The sequence below is a fragment of the Pimephales promelas genome, chromosome 4 (genome assembly GCF_988280905.1).
Source record: "Pimephales promelas chromosome 4, fPimPro1.hap1.1, whole genome shotgun sequence".
Taxonomy (NCBI): Eukaryota; Metazoa; Chordata; class Actinopteri; order Cypriniformes; family Leuciscidae; genus Pimephales; species Pimephales promelas.
The window spans coordinates 15,796,724-15,817,688 of record NC_142772.1 but is presented as its reverse complement, the minus strand read 5'-3'; the positions used below and the strand labels follow the sequence as shown (position 1 = coordinate 15,817,688).

The 20,965-nt window shown below is 50.3% G+C and overlaps 1 protein-coding gene and 1 pseudogene across 1 annotated transcript; both read right to left on the bottom strand.

Moving 5' to 3' along the window:
• Positions 1 to 6,687: 6,687 nt before the first annotated feature.
• LOC148981668 (uncharacterized) lies at positions 6,688 to 15,845 on the bottom strand. The gene is given in 11 exon segments (XM_089129749.1): positions 6,688 to 6,986; positions 7,125 to 7,854; positions 10,068 to 10,355; positions 10,440 to 10,671; positions 10,742 to 11,356; positions 11,475 to 11,590; positions 11,676 to 12,249; positions 14,468 to 15,054; positions 15,136 to 15,230; positions 15,462 to 15,818; positions 15,821 to 15,845. Coding segments are annotated over 11 exon segments (3,918 nt in total).
• Positions 15,846 to 16,393: 548 nt separating this feature from the next.
• On the bottom strand, positions 16,394 to 17,021 carry LOC120472182 (uncharacterized; annotated as a pseudogene).
• Positions 17,022 to 20,965: the final 3,944 nt, after the last annotated feature.

The following is a 20,965-nucleotide window of genomic DNA, read 5'->3' as shown; positions in this document are numbered from 1 at the left end:
CTTATGGCTCACGCTTACCGACATGGGAGAGTCAGAACGCGCCGTGTTCCTCAACGCGCCTATTTCTCCTACCGGGCTCTTCGGATCTGCCGTCACGGGCATTGTTGACCGCTTCTCCGAGGTACAAAAAGCGACTCAGGCCATGAACTTGTTCCTGCCCCGCCGCTCGAGCTCTTCGACGGGCCGCTCTCACGAGCCGCCTGCCAGAACCCCACAGCAGCGCCCGCCTCAGCAAGCTCAGCAGCCCCAGCGTAGACAGGGCGGCCGCCCTCGCTCTCGCTCAGACAGCCGCCGCAGACAGCCTCCTCCCCGGGGGCCTCGACCCAAGATCGCGCTGAAGCCCGATCAACAGAAGTCTGCCTAGCACAGCTGAGAAAAAGACGGCTTTCTCCCGCTGCGGCCGGACCGCCGTCAAAGCTTCGCCCACTGTTAGTCCCCATCTCACCGCTGACTGCAGTAGTGTTTACCGCCACAAACAAGCCGGTTTCCCTGCCCGCTTGCGAGCGACTAAAAGCCGTTTTCACGGCTACCCAGAGAGTTCACAAAAAGAGCATAAAAGCCTCAAGTGTAAAAAATGTGCCCACAAGCATGTGCTCACGTACACACACAAGCACTTTATGCCCAGGGTCTCTCACAGAGCCCATTCTCACGGAGCGTGCACTATCCGCTCCAGTAGCAGAGAACATAAGCACGCCCACGAGCCCGTGCGCGTGTCCCCCCTCTGCCCGCTCTGTCACACGGCCCATAAACTCCTCTCTGAGTGTAAGTCCCGTTGCCATCCACATTATAAGCGTGCCCACACCCAGTGTCCAGCCCGCTATGTGCAGCAATCAGGGCGAAATCACCATTCAACCACTAGCCGCATGCTACGAAGCGTGGGAAGCCATCCCCGGCATCTCCCCGTGGGTTTTAAGCATAATAAAGAATGGGTATCGATTACAGTTTCGTCGCCGCCCGCCACGCTCGCGTGTGCGGCTCGAATCCACTGTCAGCCCGGCTGCTATGAACACGCTTCGCTTAGAAATAGCCAAGCTACTGCAGAGGGCGCTATAGAGAGAGTCCCGCCATCTATGACGAGTCGGGGTTTTATGGCCGTTATTTTCTGGTTCCCAAGAAAGACGGCGGCCTCAGGCCGATCTTAGATCTCAGGGCTTTGAACAAAGCGCTCATGAAGAGACCGTTCAAAATGCTCACAGTCAGGAAACTCCTCGCGCACGTCCGCCAGGGGGACTGGTTCATCTCTCTAGACCTGAAAGACGGCTATTTTCAGATCCAGATAAACCCTCATCACAGGCCATTCCTACGTTTCGCCTTCGAGGGCCAAAGTTTACCAGTATGCCGTTCTCCCGTTCGGCCTATCCTTAGCACCCCGTACGTTCACGAAGTGCATGGATACAGCGCTCGCCCCCCTGCGAAGTCAGGGGCTGCGCATACTGAATTATCTGGACGACTGGCTGATTCTAGCAGATTCCCAGACGGAGCTGCTGTCGCACCGCACAGTTCTCCTCAACCATCTGGAAGCACTGGGACTCTCTGTCAACTGGACAAAGAGCTCTCTCCAGCCCAGTCAAACTATTTCGTTCCTTGGAATAGATTTGAACTCTATCACTATGACGGCTCGCTTATCCACACAGCGCGCGCGCCGTGTTCAGCGCCTAGCCGCCTCGTTTCAGATGGGTACCCATACATCCCTGAAATCGCTTCAGAGGATGCTGGGTCATATGGCTTCAGCCTCCGCTGTGCTACAGCTGGGTCTTCTGCACATGCGCCCCCTTCAACTCTGGTTAAAGAAAGAGCCGCGTATCCCACCACGAGTGGACGACGGGCCGCCAGATGATCAAGATTACTCAGACATGTATCACTGCACTGCAGCCATGGTCAGTAAGCGAGTGGTTTCAGAGGGGCGTTACCATGGGAACCTTTTCTCGCCGGAAAGTTATCTCGACAGACGCATCCAACTCGGGTTGGGGAGCGGTTTGCGAGGGCTCACCGGCCGCCGGCCAGTGGTCGAGCCACGAGAGTTCCCTACACATAAACTGTCTGGAAATGATCGCGGTCGAGAACGCGCTGCTGTGTTTCCTCCCGCGCATAAACGGTCACCACGTCCTGATTCGCTCCGACAATATGGCCATGGTATCATACATCAACCGTCAGGGCGGCGTCAGATCCAAGAATCTCTTTCATCTGACACGCCGCATCCTATTGTGGTCCCAGAGTCACCTGCTCTCGCTCAGAGCGACGCACGTACCGGGCCATCTGAACGACGGTCCAGACAGGCTGTCCAGGAACCTGGTCTCCCCCGGAGAATGGTCCCTGCACTCTCAAACAGTCCATACGCTGTGGCGCCTATTCGGCAGAGCGGAGATAGATCTTTTCGCGTCAGAAGAGAACGCTCACTGCCCAATATTCTTTTCAAAGAGCGAGGACGCGCTAGCCCAGGATTGGCCCCGCCGCCCGCTCTATGCTTTTTCCCCGATTTCTCTGCTACCGCAGGTCATTCAGAGAATCAGGGACTCACGCCACTCGGTGCTCCTCATAGCCCTGCGCTGGGAGAATCAGATTTGGTTCCCGGAGCTAACGCGGCTGTCACAGACAGCCCCGTGGCCCATTCCAATCAGAGCAGATCTCCTCACTCAAGCCCGCGGCTCGATCTGGCATCCCCATCCACAGCGCTGGGCGCTTCATGCATGGGTGACCAACGACTACGCGTCGAATTGCCAGAAGGGGTTTTGAACACGATCAAACACGCCAGAGCGGATTCTACCAGAAAGCTCTATGCTGCAAAATGGTCTGTGTTCTCCAAATGGTGCACCGACAAGAATTTGGACCCACGGACGTGCGAGGTTTCGTCTTTGCTAGTGTTCCTTCAGGAGATGCTGGATAAGGGCAGGTCCCCATCCACTCTTAAGGTTTACGTGGCAGCCGTCGCGGCGTTCGTTGAACCCCGGCGCGCCCAGTCTCTGGGCAAAGACGAGCTAATCATCCGCTTCCTCAGGGGAGCCAGAAGGATGAACCCCCCTCGCCCCCCTACGGTGCCGGTCTGGGATCTTTCTATAGTTCTAGAAGCTCTGAAAGCCCCACCGTTTGAACCACTTGAGTCCGTGGAGCTAAAATACCTCTCGTTAAAAACCGTTCTTCTGACGGCTCTCGCCTCAGTAAAACGTGTGGGGGACATTCACGCGCTGTCTTCGGGCGCCGCGTGCCTAGAGTTTGGACCGAATGACTCCATAGTCATTCTAAAGCCTAGACACGGTTATGTTCCAAACGCGATTGGTACCCCTTTCAGGGCGCAAGTGATCTCTCTATCGGCGCTGCCTGCATCCGATAGCGAACGTGACGCTGACCGCCTCTGCCCGGTTCGGGCTATCAGAGTGTACACTACACGCGTTGCCGCGTTCAGACGCTCGGAGCAGCTGTTTGTGTCGTTCGGTGGCCGCACCAAGGGACTAGCCGCCTCGAAACAGACCCTATCCAGGTGGATAGTAGACGCGATTGCCTCTGCTTATGCCGCTAAAGACCTGCCTTGCCCTCTGGGCATCAGGGCTCATTCCACCAGAGGCATGGGCATCATCGTGGGCATGGTCCTGCGGGATTTCCATTCACGACATTTGTGTGGCTGCGGGCTGGGCCTCCCCCTCCACTTTTGTCAGATTTTATAACTTGGAAGTTCCAGCCTTACAGGCTAAAATTCTGGCGGTCTAGTACTCACAGCCCTCCTATAGAAGCCGCACTATCGGGAGTTCCATCACAACCGGCTCACCCCTTGTGTTCCCCTATGTGCTTATGCATTAGCCTACACATCACGGCCCGCTTCGCCGGCCGCCTTTGGGCGTTTTTGCTCTAGATGATAACGGCCGCTATGCTGGCCGCCGTATTATCTTCATCCACTTATAGATTCCCCCGGTGTTTTCCCCCTGGGATGCTTAGTGGTTACTTAGCGCGCACGGCGTTGACCAGGTGTTCCCGTAGCGTAAGCTAGCTTACGCAATACGAGAGAACCTCTCGTAAGAGAACGAATCGGTTACCTAACGTAACCTCGGTTCTCTCTAGATGAGGGAACGAGTATTGCGTTCCCGGCCGTGCTTGCGCCACTAGCGTTTCGCTTCATGCTACAGAATCAATGAACGAGCTGGGAGAGCGACCTTTATACACTGTAGCCACGCCCCTTTTGGCAGGCTGTGACGCAGTGAGCGAGCGCCGTCCGCTCATTGGCCGCGGACTCAGCGCCGCTCTCCCATAGGTTCGTGCATTCTCTCTGAGCGAACCAATGAGCCGCTAGCTAGCCCGCTCATGGTCTGCCTCAGAAGAGACTGCGTTGACAATGATTACAAAATTATGGAATAATTTTTTGGCTTCAACTTCTCAGCAAAGATGAATCTTTCCCGTAGCGTAAGCTAGCTTACGCAATACTCGTTCCCTCATCTAGAGAGAACCGAGGTTACGTTAGGTAACCGATTCGTTTTCTTCAGATATCAACCTCACAAAATACTTACACGTAGTAAGTACTTATTTTAGTTAATGCACTGCTTTTGAGCACTTTTCCTCTGACATGTTTTAATGTTTTAACCACAGGAGTGCTTGGCGCAGGATCAGTTGTTTCGCGCACAAACAGACAGTAGGAAATGGTAAAATATGTTTGTTTAAAAAAAATTGTCAGTTTGTCTTACAATTGTTTACACTGCAAAAAATAAATCCTATCTGCAATACAAATATATGTAAAGAATCTCGGCTTAAGGTTTATAGCTCAATTTGAATTCAGGGGAAGAATATTCCAAATTAATGATCTGGATCAGCAACTTATAGAATATTCGTTAAACCGAGTTTCTCACATAAATTAAATCACCCAACGAGGGGTGTTTCACAACACACGTCTGCTTCAGGTATATATGACGAAATTAAACACAACGAATTATGATTAATTTGGAGCATATATTTTCCACAGATCGGGGCTGTTTGACCTTTAAACACAACAAAGGATTACACAGCTTTCTCAGTCAGCGCGCCAGCGTGCAGATCTGTAAAACTATCAATCACTTGGTCTGTTTAGCTTAATTTTCTGACAATGTTTTGTGCACTCAACAAAATCAGATTGTAGCGTTAGGATCTAATATTTAAGAGGCTTTGTTATGTGATTAATACAAACAATGGCAAATAATGTATAAATGAGTTAAATAAAAGCACACGACTAAGTTACACTACAAAAATCACACGATATATGTATATACACAAAATGAAAGTGAAACTAAAAAAAATGGAAATACAAAGAAAATTACAGTTACTAGCACAGCTTTAAACCTTCAGAGACAACCACAGGATTATATCTTGAGTCTCAAATTTGATTGAACAAATTGCTTTTCAGACCTTTGTATGCTGGAAGCGTGCGGTTGTCTGGGAGGCTGGAACCGGATTCCTTTGTTCTCCCCACGTGGGTGTGTTTCCCGGGAGTTCAAAGCGAGTCCGTGCTGGATGTTGTCTTCTTGTTGGAGAAGACACACTTACGAACTTTAACTGGCTATTCGCAAAAGTAAACGAAGTAAAAGTAACGAAAACTGATAACTTTAAAAAGCTTCAGAAGACGACGAGAGGGTCCAAGGAGATTCCGGAAGGAGGTAAGGTGTAAGAGAACCGAAGTGTAAGCGCGAGATGATGTAAGAGAATAAGACCTAAGAGATCAAGAGTGTAAGAGATCAAGAGTGTAAGAGAGAGAGAATTCTGTGGCGCAAGTTTTTCAAGGGTGTTACGGGACTCCCCTTAAAACTCAGATGGCCATTGAGCGTCGCACAAATGAAGGAGCGCGCGCCCACTTGATTAACATACCACGTCGTTAATCTTGGTTCTTAAGACAAAGGAAAAGTTCTGCTAACTTTGAAAACAAACTTATACATAATGGTATACATTTCACAATATCGATATACAGTTTAAAAGACAGATCATGCTGTGAGGATTACAAAAACATCAAACACATTGAATTATTTTGACAGCATCGTTGAGTTACATTTTAAAGCCTTGTATTACAGGTATTTCAACTTCTTTGTCACTCGTGAGTACACTTGAAGTTAGGTTGGTGAATTACAGTTCTTTTACATGTATTTCAGCCTACTAGATATTTTTTGTAACTCTTTTACAAGCTTTTCAGAGATGTCCGTTTTTGTGTGCGTGCAGGAATGTTTAGCGCGCGGACGCGTTGATGTGTGTGCGTGTGTGTGTGTGTGTGACCGTTGTTGCACGTAGGTGTGGGTCAGCGGGCCACATGTATATTGCGATAGAACAAACAAAGTCTGGTTTGTCTCCAGAATTCCCTCGCTTTCGAAGGTGTCAAAGGATCAAAAGAGGAGAGAGAGCTGGCTCTGATTGCAATCAGATTAACTGCGTTGCGGGCGGGTGGCGCTGGCCCACGATGTCTCCGTGTTCGTCCTAAATCACACTTAGTCAGGTAACCCCAGACACTCGGGCGCCTGACTGCAGTAAAAGTCAAAGTTGAATTAAAACACATATGGTGTAGGAATGTGTTAAAAGCTTCTCTGCCAACCACTCTCTGAGTGATTTCATGCAAACTGGTTAATGATTGTCCTTTCAGAATCTCTACATTCCCCCCTGATCGGAAGATGACGTCCCGGCGGAGAGGTCCTCTGCCGATCACTCATGGGAGGATGGAAGGTGAATCATGAAGTTGTTAGCAGGGGATCATCAGGGCTGGGGGCTTAACTCAATGAGATCGCTGGCAACTTCCAGCGCGGGAGCTTCTTTTCGAGGGTTTCGTACAGCTTTAGTGAGCTTGACGGTAGATGATCGCACCTCATTGAGTCTCCTGTATAGGATGAAGGCCAAGCCCAATGTTAAGAGGTGGCTGACTACCATGGAGATGCACAGCGCTGTGTCGGCTGCGCTCCAGGCTCGGATGACAGGTGAGGTAGTCAAGGGAGGTTGTCGAGACAAAGCTTGCAGAGCAGAGTCGAGAGGAGCAATGTCAATTAACTGTGACCCCCCTGTCTCAATTCCCAGTTCCAGTTCTGGACCCAGGGTGAAGTTGTGGTCCTTGAAGAAGGAGGGGATTTCCAGTTCGGATTCATATTCACTGCTCGGGAGATGATACAATGCCAGATCATCGACGTGGAGGATGGCACCTTTAGGTACTTGAATCCACATGCTCTGGTTAAGCAGGCTGACCCGAGTGGCAGTGTCATGTTGGTCATAGATGAGAGTAGCCGTGAGCACCGCGGTGTTTACGAGCCAGCGGTCAACCATGATTTCTGCTCGTGTCTCGCGGACTTGCATGTGAGGTCTGGCCTCAGCAGGGCACCGGTTGTCACTGGACATGGGTTGCAATCCACAGATTCCATCAGTGTTGTCTCTGAGGAAGGGTTTGCTTGGGCATAGATAATGAATGTCTTTGGTCAAGGTGCACATGTGCAGGTTTGGAGCCAGGTACAGTTGTGGATCGCTGTCGTGGTAGGCTACCGCATCGGGGGTGCGGACCTTGATGTGCGTGTTACCTTTCCAAAACCCCACATTGACAATGTCCTTAAGTCTGTAGATTCGGCTTGACTCTATGATGGGCAGGTTCAGGAGGAATCCCACTTCCCTCTGCTCGGGGTCGACGTAGAGTGGGATGGCGCTGCCCAGAGAGTAGGCCAGGTGGACTTGGAGCGGGTCGGCTGGCGTGGTGATGGCGGAAGCCAGCACATTTTGGACCAGGCTCAAAGGTATGAGATAGGGTGTAATGCGGCCCATAGCTAGGCTGTCGATGGAGGAGCTCACCTCCCGCAGCATGTCTGTCATGAGGGCGGTGACAAGCTGCGTTTGGGCAAAGTCAGTTTGAAAATCAGTGAACAGCTGCTTCATGGAGTTCACAGTCTGGTTCAGGAGGACACTGTGGGTATTGAGAATTACCACAGTCAGTGGCGGTTCTACTTTGAATTACACCCAGGGCGAGACCCCCTTCGAGCCCCCCCCCCCCCCCCCCAAAAAAAAAAAAAACTTTGCATATAGACTACTGTAAAAACTCATAATTAAAGTTGATTTTAGTTGATCATTAAAGTATTAGATAATATGGTGACCAAAATGATCACACACAGAATCTTGTTCAAAATACCTAATAGACAATGAAATCAATTCACCAAGTTAATAATATTAAACGTACAGTATGCGATTTTTGGCCACCAGGGGTCACTCGTTTAGAATAATAACAAAAGACGTACTTTGATGACGTCGGGAAAGAGCGTGGGCTCACGGGAGTTGTTGTCGCTGTCAATGACAACCAGCTCAGCTCATGACATGACATCATCGTTTCACAAAATATACGGATATATGGCATCTCTCTGTAGATTTAGCTTGTCAAGAAGCTTTAAATGCAACCCCAATGTTTACCTGTGTCATGCTTCTCCTGTCCCAAACCCTTCCCGGGTCATATTTTTCAGGTATGTTTGAGCTTTAGCTAATGAGCTGGCTGTAGCAGCAGAACGTGCAGGCAAAGCGTAATCGTGGTCCATAACTATAATACAGACGAATATTAAATATTACGCTACTTCAATGAATGACCTATTTTAGAACATTTTTCAAATATAGAGCGCACCGGATTATAAAGCACATAAGATACTGCAGTCAAACGTTTGACTGGGTTTGCGTTATTCATCCACTATGTGCTAAAGGCTAAAGGGAATGTAGTAAGTGCGCGGTGAGGTGAGGCGTTTATTTAGTAAGCATGAGAGAGCTGAAGCGGGCACATACATTCGCAGCCTGACTCATATGAGTATTCAATGTGCGAGGCTCGCTAACAGCAACAGTTGGCTGTTTTGAATGAGACGACATGGTTACTGTGAACGGGGAGCGCTTTATGCGCGAGCAGCACCGGGGACAGTGTGTCTGTTAAGAGTGAGCGCTCGTGAGCGGGCACGTGATTTACACACATAAAAATACGTACTACTTTTTTTTCTTCGTCATTTTCTTTTCTTTATTGGCGGTAGTCCAGTGTCCCCCTTTGTGTTTGGCGGTTTCGCCGGGTTCCGCAAGGAAGTTAGAGAAAATAGAGGAGTCAAAGGTTATATGACGCCATAGACGGGCGACGAAACGGAAATAAAGAAACGTCCCGTGTCTTCGAATTAAACTATAAATTTCTCCGTATTTGAAATTTGGTGGAAACTGTCGGGATAATGTAAGTACACATCTAACAGAAATATATAACATAGATACAATTATTTGTGCTATTTTTAATGCAGAAAAAATACATATTGTGGCTTTAAAGGTTTGTTTTAAAGGAGTGTCTTTCATCTTACTAAACTTAAAAAAAGGTTAACACAAAAAAAAGGTTTTATATTAAGATAAACCTCATATTTCAGCATTTAAATCATCTCTATAAAAAGAATGAGTCAATAAAGATACATTCCTGACAGTTATAATGCACAGTAGCTTATCTTTTATTATTAATAGTAAAATTCGTACCGATTTTCCCATGGCTGTCGTTGCTATAGAACCATGCACTCATTACACTAGGCTCTCCACAACGACAAAGGAGTTTTAGTAGCTAATGTATTTCCACCACAGAAAAACGCTTGCTGTAGCTCTGCTAAAAGATGTATTTACGGAGAACAGAAAAAACACCCAAGTGTTTGGGTGCACGTGCACTCCCATACTGAAAAGTTTATAAGCGCGTCCCGTGAGCGCATAATGAGCGCGCCTATTTGAAACATAGAGGATTTGAAATAACGACCTCGAGCGCGCAAAAGACATGATACGTGAACTAATCAGGAGATTCCCTTGACATCGCTTCTGCGCACGGCACCTTCTCAGCAAGCAGGGCGCCATTGCCAATAATTGAATCGAAATGATAAAAAATAGAAAAACTTTGCGCACAGAGTATTTTTTTAACTGCTCGTGCCGCCCCCCATGTGACATGAAGAAATGCCGCCCCGGGCGACTGCCCCGGTTCGCCCGTGCCTAGAACCGCTACTGACCACAGTTCCCTTTAAAGTCTTTCCGATGGTCTGCAGGTAAGCACTCTGCGTGGTGAGCTGCTCTCTTAACTGTGGGATCTCTGTTTGAATCTCGGCCACGTGTCGCCTTACCGTGGCTAGGTTGACTGCGTTGACGCTGGACATACCAATGTTGAACAGGGTTCCCACGGCAGCTGCGGCTCCAAGCAGGGCTCCAAGGAACCGTTTGGGGCGGCAGTTGTGTCCGCTTAATTCCGCTTGGGTGACGGTCATCTTTTCAAGTTGGTTCAGCATGTGCCTGATGTCAGCATCGGCATGGGAGAGGGAGTCTTCTGTCCAGCGGGCACCAGCCCAGCTGTACTGGATTACTGTGCGGGGGTAGTGTGCTCTGTAGACATTTCAGGGATCTAGTCGGACGTACACTTTCTGGGTGCGGGTCCGACAGTTGGTGATCAAGAGACCTGGTTGCTCCCTCAGCACGATGCCTGACGCTGGGCCTGGTGAGATGACGTCGGGTGGCGGTTGCCCTCTGATCGCTTGAAGGCACAGGATGGTAAACCACAGCAGCATCCTAGTAGCAGTAACAGAGGAGAGGGGTGAAAGAGAGGGGGAGAGAGAGAGAGGCAGTGTGTCAGCGGGAGTTGTCCATGGTTTTGCAGGACAGTCTTTCGCTCCTAGGATGAGAAACAAGTTAGTTTGCATTGGCCCCTCCCCGCCTCTCCCTGCCAGCAGCCGAATGTCTCTTAATTTGGTTGCAGTGGACCCATTTGAGCACAGGGTCTTTCTGTCCCCGGCTTAGTTGGATTCGGTACGCTACTGGTGAAAGTTTGTCAACAATTTCGTGAGGTCCTGTCCAGCGTGGCAGGAATTTCTTTGACAGCCGGTGGGAGGCTGTTTGTAGTGGCTGTGCGAAGCTATAGTACCAGACCCTGTCACCCACAGCCAGTTCCTGGTGTGACGCTTTCCGGTCGTAGTACGCTTTCTGACCCTCGGCGCTCTTTTGAAGCTGTTGCTGAGCGAAGGCGAAGGTTGATTTCAGATGCCGGTGTAGCTCTTCGAGGTACTGGTGAGTGGTGCAGGCTGTGACGAGACTTGAGTCCCCTGGCTGGTACAACAGGTGCAGTGTCATCTGTCGTCCAGTCATTAGTTCGAAGGGAGACACTTGAGTTGAGTCTTGTGGAGTAGCTCTGAGGGCCATTAGCAGTGAAACTGGGAGTTTCACGTCACAGTCTTTCTGGTTGGCGGCCACATACTTTTTCAGCATACTGACCACAGTCCGATTTGACCGTTCAACTTGGCCTGATGAGCTGGGCTGGTGACTAATGTGCAGTTGAACGTGGACACCCAAGAGTTTCCATATCTGCTGCATTATCTCAGCTGTGAAGTGAGTACCTTTGTCTGAGTTGACACTCATTGGCAATCCGAACCTGGAGAATATGTGGTTCATCAGGGGGTATGCCGTGGTCTGGGCGGTGTCGTTGGGTGCTGGGAGACACTCTACTCATTTTGTGAACTGGCACACGACTGTGAGAAAGTACTTGTTGCCTCTTGTTGATCGGGGTAGAGGCCCTACCCAGTCGATTTGCAGGTCTGACCACGGGAATGTGACTTTCCTGCATTGCAACGGAGCTCTGTGGTGTGGATTTGCTGGTTGAAACTGGCTGCAAATCAGACATTCTTTGATGTACTCCGCCACGTGTTTTTGCATGCATGGCCAATATGCCACTTGTTTTAAGTGGCTCTGACGCCGTGATGTCCGGCACATGGTGCGTCGTGGGCAAACATCAGCATCACCCCCCTTAAAGACTGTGGGATGACAAGCCGTGGCATTGTGGTGTCATCAGGTTTATACCACAAGATGTTGTCTATTACACGCAGCATGTGCTTGATGGCGTGCAGGCGCTTTAGACAAGGGTTGGCCGTGAGGTCATCCAACGTGAGTGGGTGGTTGGTGGGGTCTGAGAGGTGGTGCAGAAAAGTCTTTATTGCTGTGTCAGAGTTTTGCATGTCCGCTATGTCGTTGTTTGAGATCTGCGGAGTCAGGGTGTGAGGCTGCGAGGTGGGCAGTGCAGCAGGGAAAGTTTGTTTGCTGCGGGTTAGCACTGCCACGTCAAAGGCTTGTGGTTGGGCAGGAGGTGCCCATGGAGTACCGTGCAGTGCACCAGCCTTGGCAAGGGCATCGGTTTGGTCGTTTAGGTCCTTGTCGAGGCCTGGTTGTTTGGAGTGACCTTTCACCTTTTTCCAGTAGACAATCATGTCGTGTTGTCTAGTCAGGTTATCACATGCTTGAAACAAATTTTGTGACAAAATGTGTGACAGGCTTGCCGTTTGAGGTCTTAAAGCCATTTTGTTTCCAGCTTGGAAGGTGGCATGTGAAACTTAGTCTGGCATAGTTCGAGTCTGTGCAGATAAGGAGTTCTCTGATGTTGTGGGCCGAGGCTATTTGTAGAGTTATGAGAATGGCTGCCACTTCAGCATATTGTGATGACTGGGGTCCCAGCTTGAAGTGTTGCGGTGGGCAAGGCAGATCATTTACCCATAACACACCAGCACCTGCTTGACGAGTGCCCTCTTGGTTGTAGGAGCATCCGTCGACGTAGGCTGTTGGCATACCTTGGCACACATTGTCCTCAAAGTACCTGTGACAGGTCAGTGGTTGTGTTTCTTCCACGTGGGCTGTTGCAGGTGGGACATTGTCGGAGCAGCTTTGGCAGGCCGCCAGGCCGTTGCCTAGGGCTGACTTGTGGTTTTGTGCGTATCTTGCTTCAACATTGCGACCCTGGAGGGCCATTAACCACGTGGCGATGAGGGAGTTTGTGACCACACCATCACGGATGCGTTGGCTGTTGAGGAACATGACAGGCTAATGACAAGTCTCTATGATAACTTTCTGCGCTCCAATGTAGTTGGAGAATCTTTGTATGGCCCACACGGTGCAAAGCAACGCCTTTTAACAGTCTGAGAATTTAGTCTCTGGTGGAAGAAGTGTCTTGCTGGCATACGCAACTACTCTCTTGTCTTGGTCATGTCGTTGGTACAGACCAGCGCTGAGACAGTGTTGGGAGAATCCAGCTTCCAAGTAGAATTCTCTTAGTGGGTCAGGGTAAGCCAGGCATGGAGCTTTACACAGGTGACGTTTCAGCTCTTTCATGGCGTTGTCCTGGACGGTTGTCCAGACAAACGGGCAGTCTTTTTTCAGCAGGGCAGTTAAAGGCTTTGCAATGTCTGAATAGTTCTCTATGAACTGCAATGAGTAATTGCACACCCCCAGAAAACTTCGAAGTTCTGAGACGTTGGTGGGGGGTTTGATGTTTTGAACAGCTTGTATGCGACTTGTTTGTGGTTCGATGCCCTGTGACCCGATCAGTAGTCCCACGTAGTTGACCTTGGTTCGACACCATTGTCCTTTGTGGAGGGCGATCTTGGCACCTGCAGTTGTTAACTGGTTCAAAACATAGTCTATTTCTTTCAGGTGATCGGCTACTGTGGTACTTTTCATCAGCACGTCGTCCACATAGATGAGATTTCCTCTCATTCTTGCATCGGGGCATGCTTTGTTCAGGAAGATGTTGAACTCAGCAGGTGAGTTAGCATAGCCGAATGGACACCTGGTGAAAGTGAATTGTCTGTTGCCAAAAGTGAAATCAAGCTTGTGCTGGTCTTCTGGATGTACTGGGATGGTCCAGAATCCAGAGGCCACGTCGAGCGTAGAGAAGATGGTGGCTCCTCTGATTTGGGGTATTTCTTGCTCCAGCTGGGTCATGGGCCATTGTGACAGAGGCACCTGTTGGTTCAGTTTCCTGTAGTCGATCGTTGGTCGCCACTTGCCGTTCGGTTTGATTACCGGCCAGATGGGAGCAGAATAGGTGCTGTTGCATGGACGAATTACACCTTTCTCCAAGCATGGAGTCAATGATCTCTTGCACCGGTTCGTGTGACGCAATTGGGATTTTATATTGTTTCACATAGGTAGGGGGCACTTCAGGGTGCGTTGGGATACGCATGGTGTGAAGGTGGGTGAGACCACAGTCTAAAGAGTCTTTGGCAAATGACGCTTTGAATTTGTAAAGGACTTGTCTGAGTCTTTTTATCGGTCTGCATAGTCCTGGATTGCATCAGCGTCGGATAGGATTTGTTGAACTTGAGATTCAAATCCCGGATAGGGCTCTTCTGTGGGTGAGTCACCAGTTGCGTTGACAAGCGTAGGTGCAGAGGTTTCATCAGTCTCGCAGGTAGGCTGTTTGGAGACTGCGTAGACAGCGAGGTGTCGGTCCTCCGTCAGTTCCGTTCTGCATACTTGAGCTTTGTCCATTGGCATGACTGAGGCAAGGGAGATGATTTTGAAAGGGGCTGTGCGCAGTGTGTCGCCTGTGTGCCCGTTGGGTAGCATGGCGACAGGAAGGGGTCCCACGAATGGTAAAGTTAGTTCAAAGTCGGGGAAATCATGGCTCACTAGCCATCCCAGCCGATAGGCTTTTGGGATTGTGATCTCCACTGCGATGCAATTGTTGAACAGGATGTAGACTGCACGCGATGACAGTTCAGTGAGGGGCGTGGCTTCCAGTGTTAGTCCAAGTTCAATGCATTCAGGTGACTGTTGAAAGAAACCCAATGTGTGGTTTAGAGTTTGGCCTCGTCGAATGTTGAGTCGAACAGCGACCCCTTTGGTGTTAGCAGGTACTACAGTTTCCTGTTCGCTAATCAAGGTGCAGACCTCTGGGATGGTCTGGCCTGACATGAGGTTGTCAGTGTGTGTGGGAACAACAGCTGGCTGTAAAGTCAACGGGGCCCACAATACCTCTTTGATAATGTCCACATGTGCTTGGAGGCGAATCAGGATGTCTGCTCCAATGTAGACGTTGTGAGGCGGGTCCGGTAGGACCAGGAAGTAATGAGTGAGGCACCTGTTATTCCAGTTCAAGTTCAAAGCACAGATACCTTTTGCAGTCACCATGTTTGATGGACATGAATTCAAAGGGAAGCGTGTGCGCTTGCTTGCAGAAGGAAGATCAGGTGTGACTTTAATCAGTTCAGTGAAAAGTGACAGGCTAATGGCAGAGTTGTCTGCCCATAGAGCACAATGTGCTTGGTGCGTGCTTGGTGTTGTGACAGCTGGTTCTGCGGTCTGTTTCAGGAGAGCAGTGTTCGGGGCGCTTAGTTCAGTAGGAAAGCTGTCAGGAAGGTTTCCAGTCCTCACCCTTAGTCATGAGGAGTCTGGCTTGTCCTCTTTGTCAGCTTTCTTGTGAAGAAGCTCTTTCAGAACTTTCAGGATCTCTGCGGTCTCCGACACAGACTTACTGTTTGTCTTTGTGGCAGGCTCGGATTTGGACTTGGACTTGCTTGGGGCCTGCCGTGAAGGTTTTCTTTGTCACTCCTCTGGGCTAGGCGTTCTTGCTGATGGAGCTCGGCTGGTTCTTGACTGTTGGCTGGCTTCCCACGTGGCTCCACCCCTTTGGTTGTGGGGAGGCCGTGGGTTTCCATAGGACTCAGGGCGTCGGCTTTGCTGCTTGGGGCGTGCACCCTCACGGTTGCGTTGCCCTCTGCTGGCCTGAAACGTTCTGGAGTCGTTGTTAAACAATCTGTTAGTGTGATGCTGTTGGGCGCCCTCTAGTGCCAGCTCTGAGTGGTGATCCGTGATGGGGCAGATAGAGGGAGTTCTAACAGTCTTTTCAGAAACCATTTTCTGTTTGATGAAAGCTTTGTGGGCCAAATCTCGCAGTTGTTGGGTTGTCATGGTTTGAGGGCACGCCAGGACCCCTAAGTGATGGCTCACAGTGGGATGCAGATTTCGGAGGAACAAAGTTCGGAAGTTAAAGTCCTCTTCCATTCCAGGCTCGTTCCGTGCGCCGAAGTAGGCTTGCCTGAGGCGAGTATAATAGGCCTGCAAAGTTCCAGTCGTCCCTGCTTGAGGTTCATCGTGGTGATTAGTCCTTGATCAATTTCTGGATCAGAGAATTCCCGGATGAAAGCTTGTCGCAGTTGCTGGTAATCCGTTTTGACAGCGTCTGGTTGACGATCCAGGAAGCTGCGTACGTCCCGACTGGACATAATTCTGACCAGATACAACCTGTCCCACGGGGTGACATGGGGAACAGTGTTCAAATGAAAGTAAATGTCCTTCAGGTAGGCATGAACATTGTGGCCTCCTGCAGGGTTTGGTGTGAAGGTAGGAATGTTTCTTGCCAACTTGTCAAGTTCTTTGAAGCCCATGCCGTGGTGAGTGGCAGGGATTGACGGGGAAGCCCCCCCTTTTCCAGAGGGCGGGGACCCTGGCAGGCTGTCCGCAGATGTCTGAGACGGTGGACGTCCGTCCTCCATCACAGTTCTGGAGTCTTGACTGAAGTGTGCGGGTCGACTGGTCAGGGAAAACTTTGTAGTGTGTGTTTCCCTGACTCGGTCACTCTGCAGTTTATAGGAGTGTTTTAGTTCTTGGTGGACGGCGTCAAGCTCGTCTTTATAGAGATCTAGTTGTTGGGAAAGCTTATCAATTTCAGCTTGGGCTGTTTTCAAGTGTTTTTCACAGGCCTTAGCTTTAGCGTCTCTGTCTTTCAATTCAGCCTTGGCTCTGGCAAGGAGAGCGTCACCACGTTCCAGTTTTTCGGTGAGCGTCTCTCTGGCTTTCTTTTCCTTTAAGTCCTTTTGGTCGGTGTCCAGCCGGAGGTGTTCCAGGGCCTCTTGAAGTCTTTGCACTTCCTTTTGCAGGTCTGGGTCCGTTTCCTCCTCGCTCTGTTCCTCGTCGTTGCGTAGTAGCTGGTCTAGACGACTCTGGGTTTCTGCTTGGTTGCGCTGGGCCTCCTCCGTTTGGAGCCGTAGAGTTGCCGTCTCCTGTTCCAGGTCGGTGGCAGTTCTCTCGTGAAGGCGGGCTTGTGCGACCAGCATATGGGCCAGCTTTCCCACGATTCGGGCCCATTCTTTGTGGCTGTAGCTCTGCGTTGGGTCCTGCCTCATCAGCGTGTCCAGTTCGGCGTCCAGCTGTTCCTGGCTCCGGGGCTCAGCGTCGCAGTCCTCCTTGGGCAGGAACGCGGCGGTCATGGCGGTCAGCCATGTCTCGAGGCTGTCCCAGTGGGCTGCCGGGTGGGGAGACTGGGACATACTGGCTTACTGTAGGCGAGAGGAGCACAACACACACACAAAGACCAAATGCAAGTTTGTTCAACAATTTAGGCGCTATCCCTTTGATACGGACGATGCCGTTTACGGGAATTTTGGCTAACTGATGGAGACAGTTAGACGGTGAGAGAGAGACAAATTGTTTAGGTCAGCGCGGGGCCTAAATAAAGATTTGACAGGGCCGGAGCCAGTGGGTCACTGCTGCCACTGACGGCTCGTCTGTCAGTCTGTTATTTAGCTTTCCTGGGGTGTCTCTGTAGGCTGTGTCTCTGGGTGACCTGAAAGGCACAGTTCACACAGAACAGAGAGAGCAGAAGAAAAACAGCAAGGTACGAGAACTTAAAGGTTAGGCACTAGGACTAATGGGTCTGTGAATACAGAGAAGGATAACAGTTTAGAAAGTGTTACGGGGACTAAGAGGGCTTGTGCCGGCTATGTGTGTTTTCTGAGGCACGGATGGGTAGCACTTAGATTACAAGGGAGAATATCTAATATTCTTGTGGCCTATGCTAAGTGAATGATCTGTATTTCTTTACCTTATTTCAGCTTGCCTGGGGTGACCCGAAATCACTCCTGGCTGGAGCCAATGGTGAGGGAAATTCCCCCGTCGCTCCAGACACTTAACTGAGGTGTCCGCGGGCCTTTCCTGTGCGTCTACCACGGTGCGCCCGCTCAAACAACTTCGACTTTTAACACGACCTGGCAATTCCGAGGATGTCACCTGCTTACGACACTGCAAAAGGGGTGTCCCCCCAGAACCTCCCTTTCGGGGTGGCCCCTCTTTAGGCCCCGGTTTGTGAGGACGTTCCGAAATTGCCTTGTGTCGCAGCGTGAGTGACCCCTCTTTGTGGAATTTACCAGATTGCTGATGTCTTGTTGCGTGCCGCACCAATGGACAGAGACAGGAGGTTCCGAGACTCACCCACAGCTAGCGCTGGTTACGCCGGTAGGAAAATCCGTCCACTGGAGACCAACCAGGGATGAAGATCAGATCACCACACACAAGAGAATGTTCCCTGTAAAATACTGAAATGTGGCAGAAAAAGGGCTCTAAAATTAATTAAAGTTGACCTTGTTTAAACCAAATTGAGTATTTGTGGGGTATAAAGTACAAAGTCTTGCTACCTAAGGGCAAAGAAGAAAACACAAAAAGGGAATTATGACAATGTTGTTAACTATTAGAATACCCTAGAGAGAGAGTCAGAGAGTGGGGCAGGAGACACAGGAGTACACAGGCGCAGTGGCGGGTTTGGGCCACCAGAGGGCGTGTTCTCTGTGGTCAGCCTGGTAGAAAAGACAAACTTAATTGAAATTGCAATTCAAAGGTTTTAAATTAAATTCAAATAAGCGTGTGCAGGGATGTTACGTAATCCCTAAGGCAATGTGATAGGGTATCACAGGCTGAAGGGAAGAAAAGGAAAAGGGAGAAAACAAATGAATAAAAGTTAAACTTAATTAAAAAAAAATTTAAAAAAAAAAATTAATTAATAAAAAAAAATTATTAAAGAAAAATTAATAAGCGTTATCAATTCACAAAACTAATAACAGTTATTGATCTATTGAAAACAAATCAACACAAGTTATCAATTCCTTGAGACGAATTAACAAACCAAACAATTTATCAAAAAGGAGAAAAAGTAATTTATTAATAAGACTTATTGATCTACCCGAGGGAGAAATCAATAACCTTATTTGGAGGGAAACGAAATTTAAGTGGAAATGCCCATAACACAATGCATGAGATTAAATGAGAATTTAATTCAGGTTTATCTTCTTACGTTTTCTCAAAACCAAATCTGAATGAGATTATGAAAATTAACAGATGGGTATCACTCTCAATGCCAATCAGCTTGTAAGTTGACACAGAATGAGCCCAACTGAAAATAGACTGAAATCTCAAACAGAACGCGAGGAGAGGCGAGCGTCGTGATCGCTTCAACTGTGAAAGTTAACAATGACTGGGAAGGGAAATTCAGGAAAACAAGACCTATTCAAAAATGTCCACGCGATGGCGCTATTTTGCTCACGTCGATGAAAAGGGGTCTGACAGTAATTTGAAACTCTGAGGCGCTAGGCTGCGCTCTTGCGTTGGGGAGTACAATTACAATCAGAACCACTTCACTGTCCCTTCTAGGGCGCGCGCAAAATTTGAATGCATGCAATAGTTAAAATCCAGGCGGATTTTGCGTGCTATGTTTCACGGGTGCGTGAGGCAGAAATGACTTTACTGCACTTACACGTAGCTATATCCTCGCTATGTTTCACGGGTGCGTGAGGCAGAAATGACTTTACTGCACTTACACGTAGCTATATCCTCGCCCCTCGCAGACGACTGCTGGCTACCCAAAATAAAACATAAATACCGGCCAGCAGCCCCTCACGGACGACTGCTGGCTTACCAAATAAAATATAAAATACAGATAAAAGCAGGCCTGTTCCTCTCTCGATCATCCACTCCGTCGCTCCCCCTTTTGTGGCTCCGCTCCTTCGTGAGAGATGCGAGACCGGTGTGCTTCACAGGTGCTGCTAATTAGCAATCGCACCACCGGCCTTGCGACTTTCTCTCACGTCCCTCGACCGTCCTGCTCACCACATAACCCATCACCCCTCACAGGCCGGGGGGTACACCCGAGACTGTGCCTACTCCCCCCCCGGCGGCGGCGATCCCTAGGGGGTATGGATCGACGAGCCGAGGGAGACGGAGACGGAAGCACGAGGAGCGACGGACACGAGAGAGGGGAGAGAGGAGAAAAAAAATAAAAAAATTGGTCCGGCTCCCACAACGCGCTGCCATCTTGTCCCTCACCAGCTGGGCGATCTCCTCCGCGGTGCCCGGCGGCGACGCTGGATGGCCCTCGGGGAACGCCTCGATGCTCCCCCGACCCCGGTGGACGGCGACGGCTCCTCGGGTGCCTTGGGCAGACGGCAGGAGTCCCCCGCTCCCTGCTCCCTGCTCCTCCCCTTCACTGGCGGATGGCAGCAGGCTCCGGCCCACGGCAAGCGGCGGTGACTCCTCCTCTCCCTCCCGAACAGCAGCCGCCCCTCCATTTTCCAGGCGGTCGGCGGCGAGCTCGGGCGTCCCACTGGCAACTCATCCCAGCGCCCCGCCTCGAGCGTCCATGGCCACGAGTCCCCCGCTCCCTGCTCCTCCCCTTCTGCGTCTGGTACCTCTACGGTAATCAACCACGCCCTGACACTTGACATTCATGCTGCACCTGAGAATCAATAAAATGCAAACCTCCACAGCCACCACGGGACCCTCAGGAAAAGGGTACCACACTGGAGGCTGCGTCGAACCTCATCAAGCTGAGCCCCAACCTCAGCCTAACCTGTCCCAAGGCCACGGTGGGCGCTTCTGAGTTGGTCCAGAAGCATATCAGGGCCATCGACCCTGAGACTGTACACGTCGTGTCTGCCGACCCTGTCTCTCTTCACGTCAGTCCAGCCGAGCCCGAGCCGCTTCACGTCAGTCCAGCCGAGCCCGAGCCGCTTCACGTCAGTCCAGCCGAGCCCGAGCCGCTTCACGTCAGTCCAGCCGAGCCCGAGTCGCTTCACGTCAGTCCAGCCGAGCCCGAGTCGCTTCACGTCAGTCCAGCCGAGCCCGAGTCGCTTCACGTCAGTCCAGCCGAACCTGCGCATCACTCCAAGGCTGCCCAGGAGGGAGCTCCCGAGGCTGTTCCTGAACTATTTGGTCCACCCTGGTCGCAAATGCGGCGTGCACCGCCTTGGCCGCCGGCACAGTTTGCTCCATTGACCTGGCACTCCCACCTGCCCCAAGAATGCCTCCGTTTCACTAACACTCTGGACAATAATTTGAAGAGCGTCTGGTATACGCTCTTTAAAGGGGAGGTTATGTCACAAGGCTAGTCTGTGTTTCTGCCTAGTTTAATGTTTGTCACAGTCTAGTCTGTTTCTGTAAGGTTTCA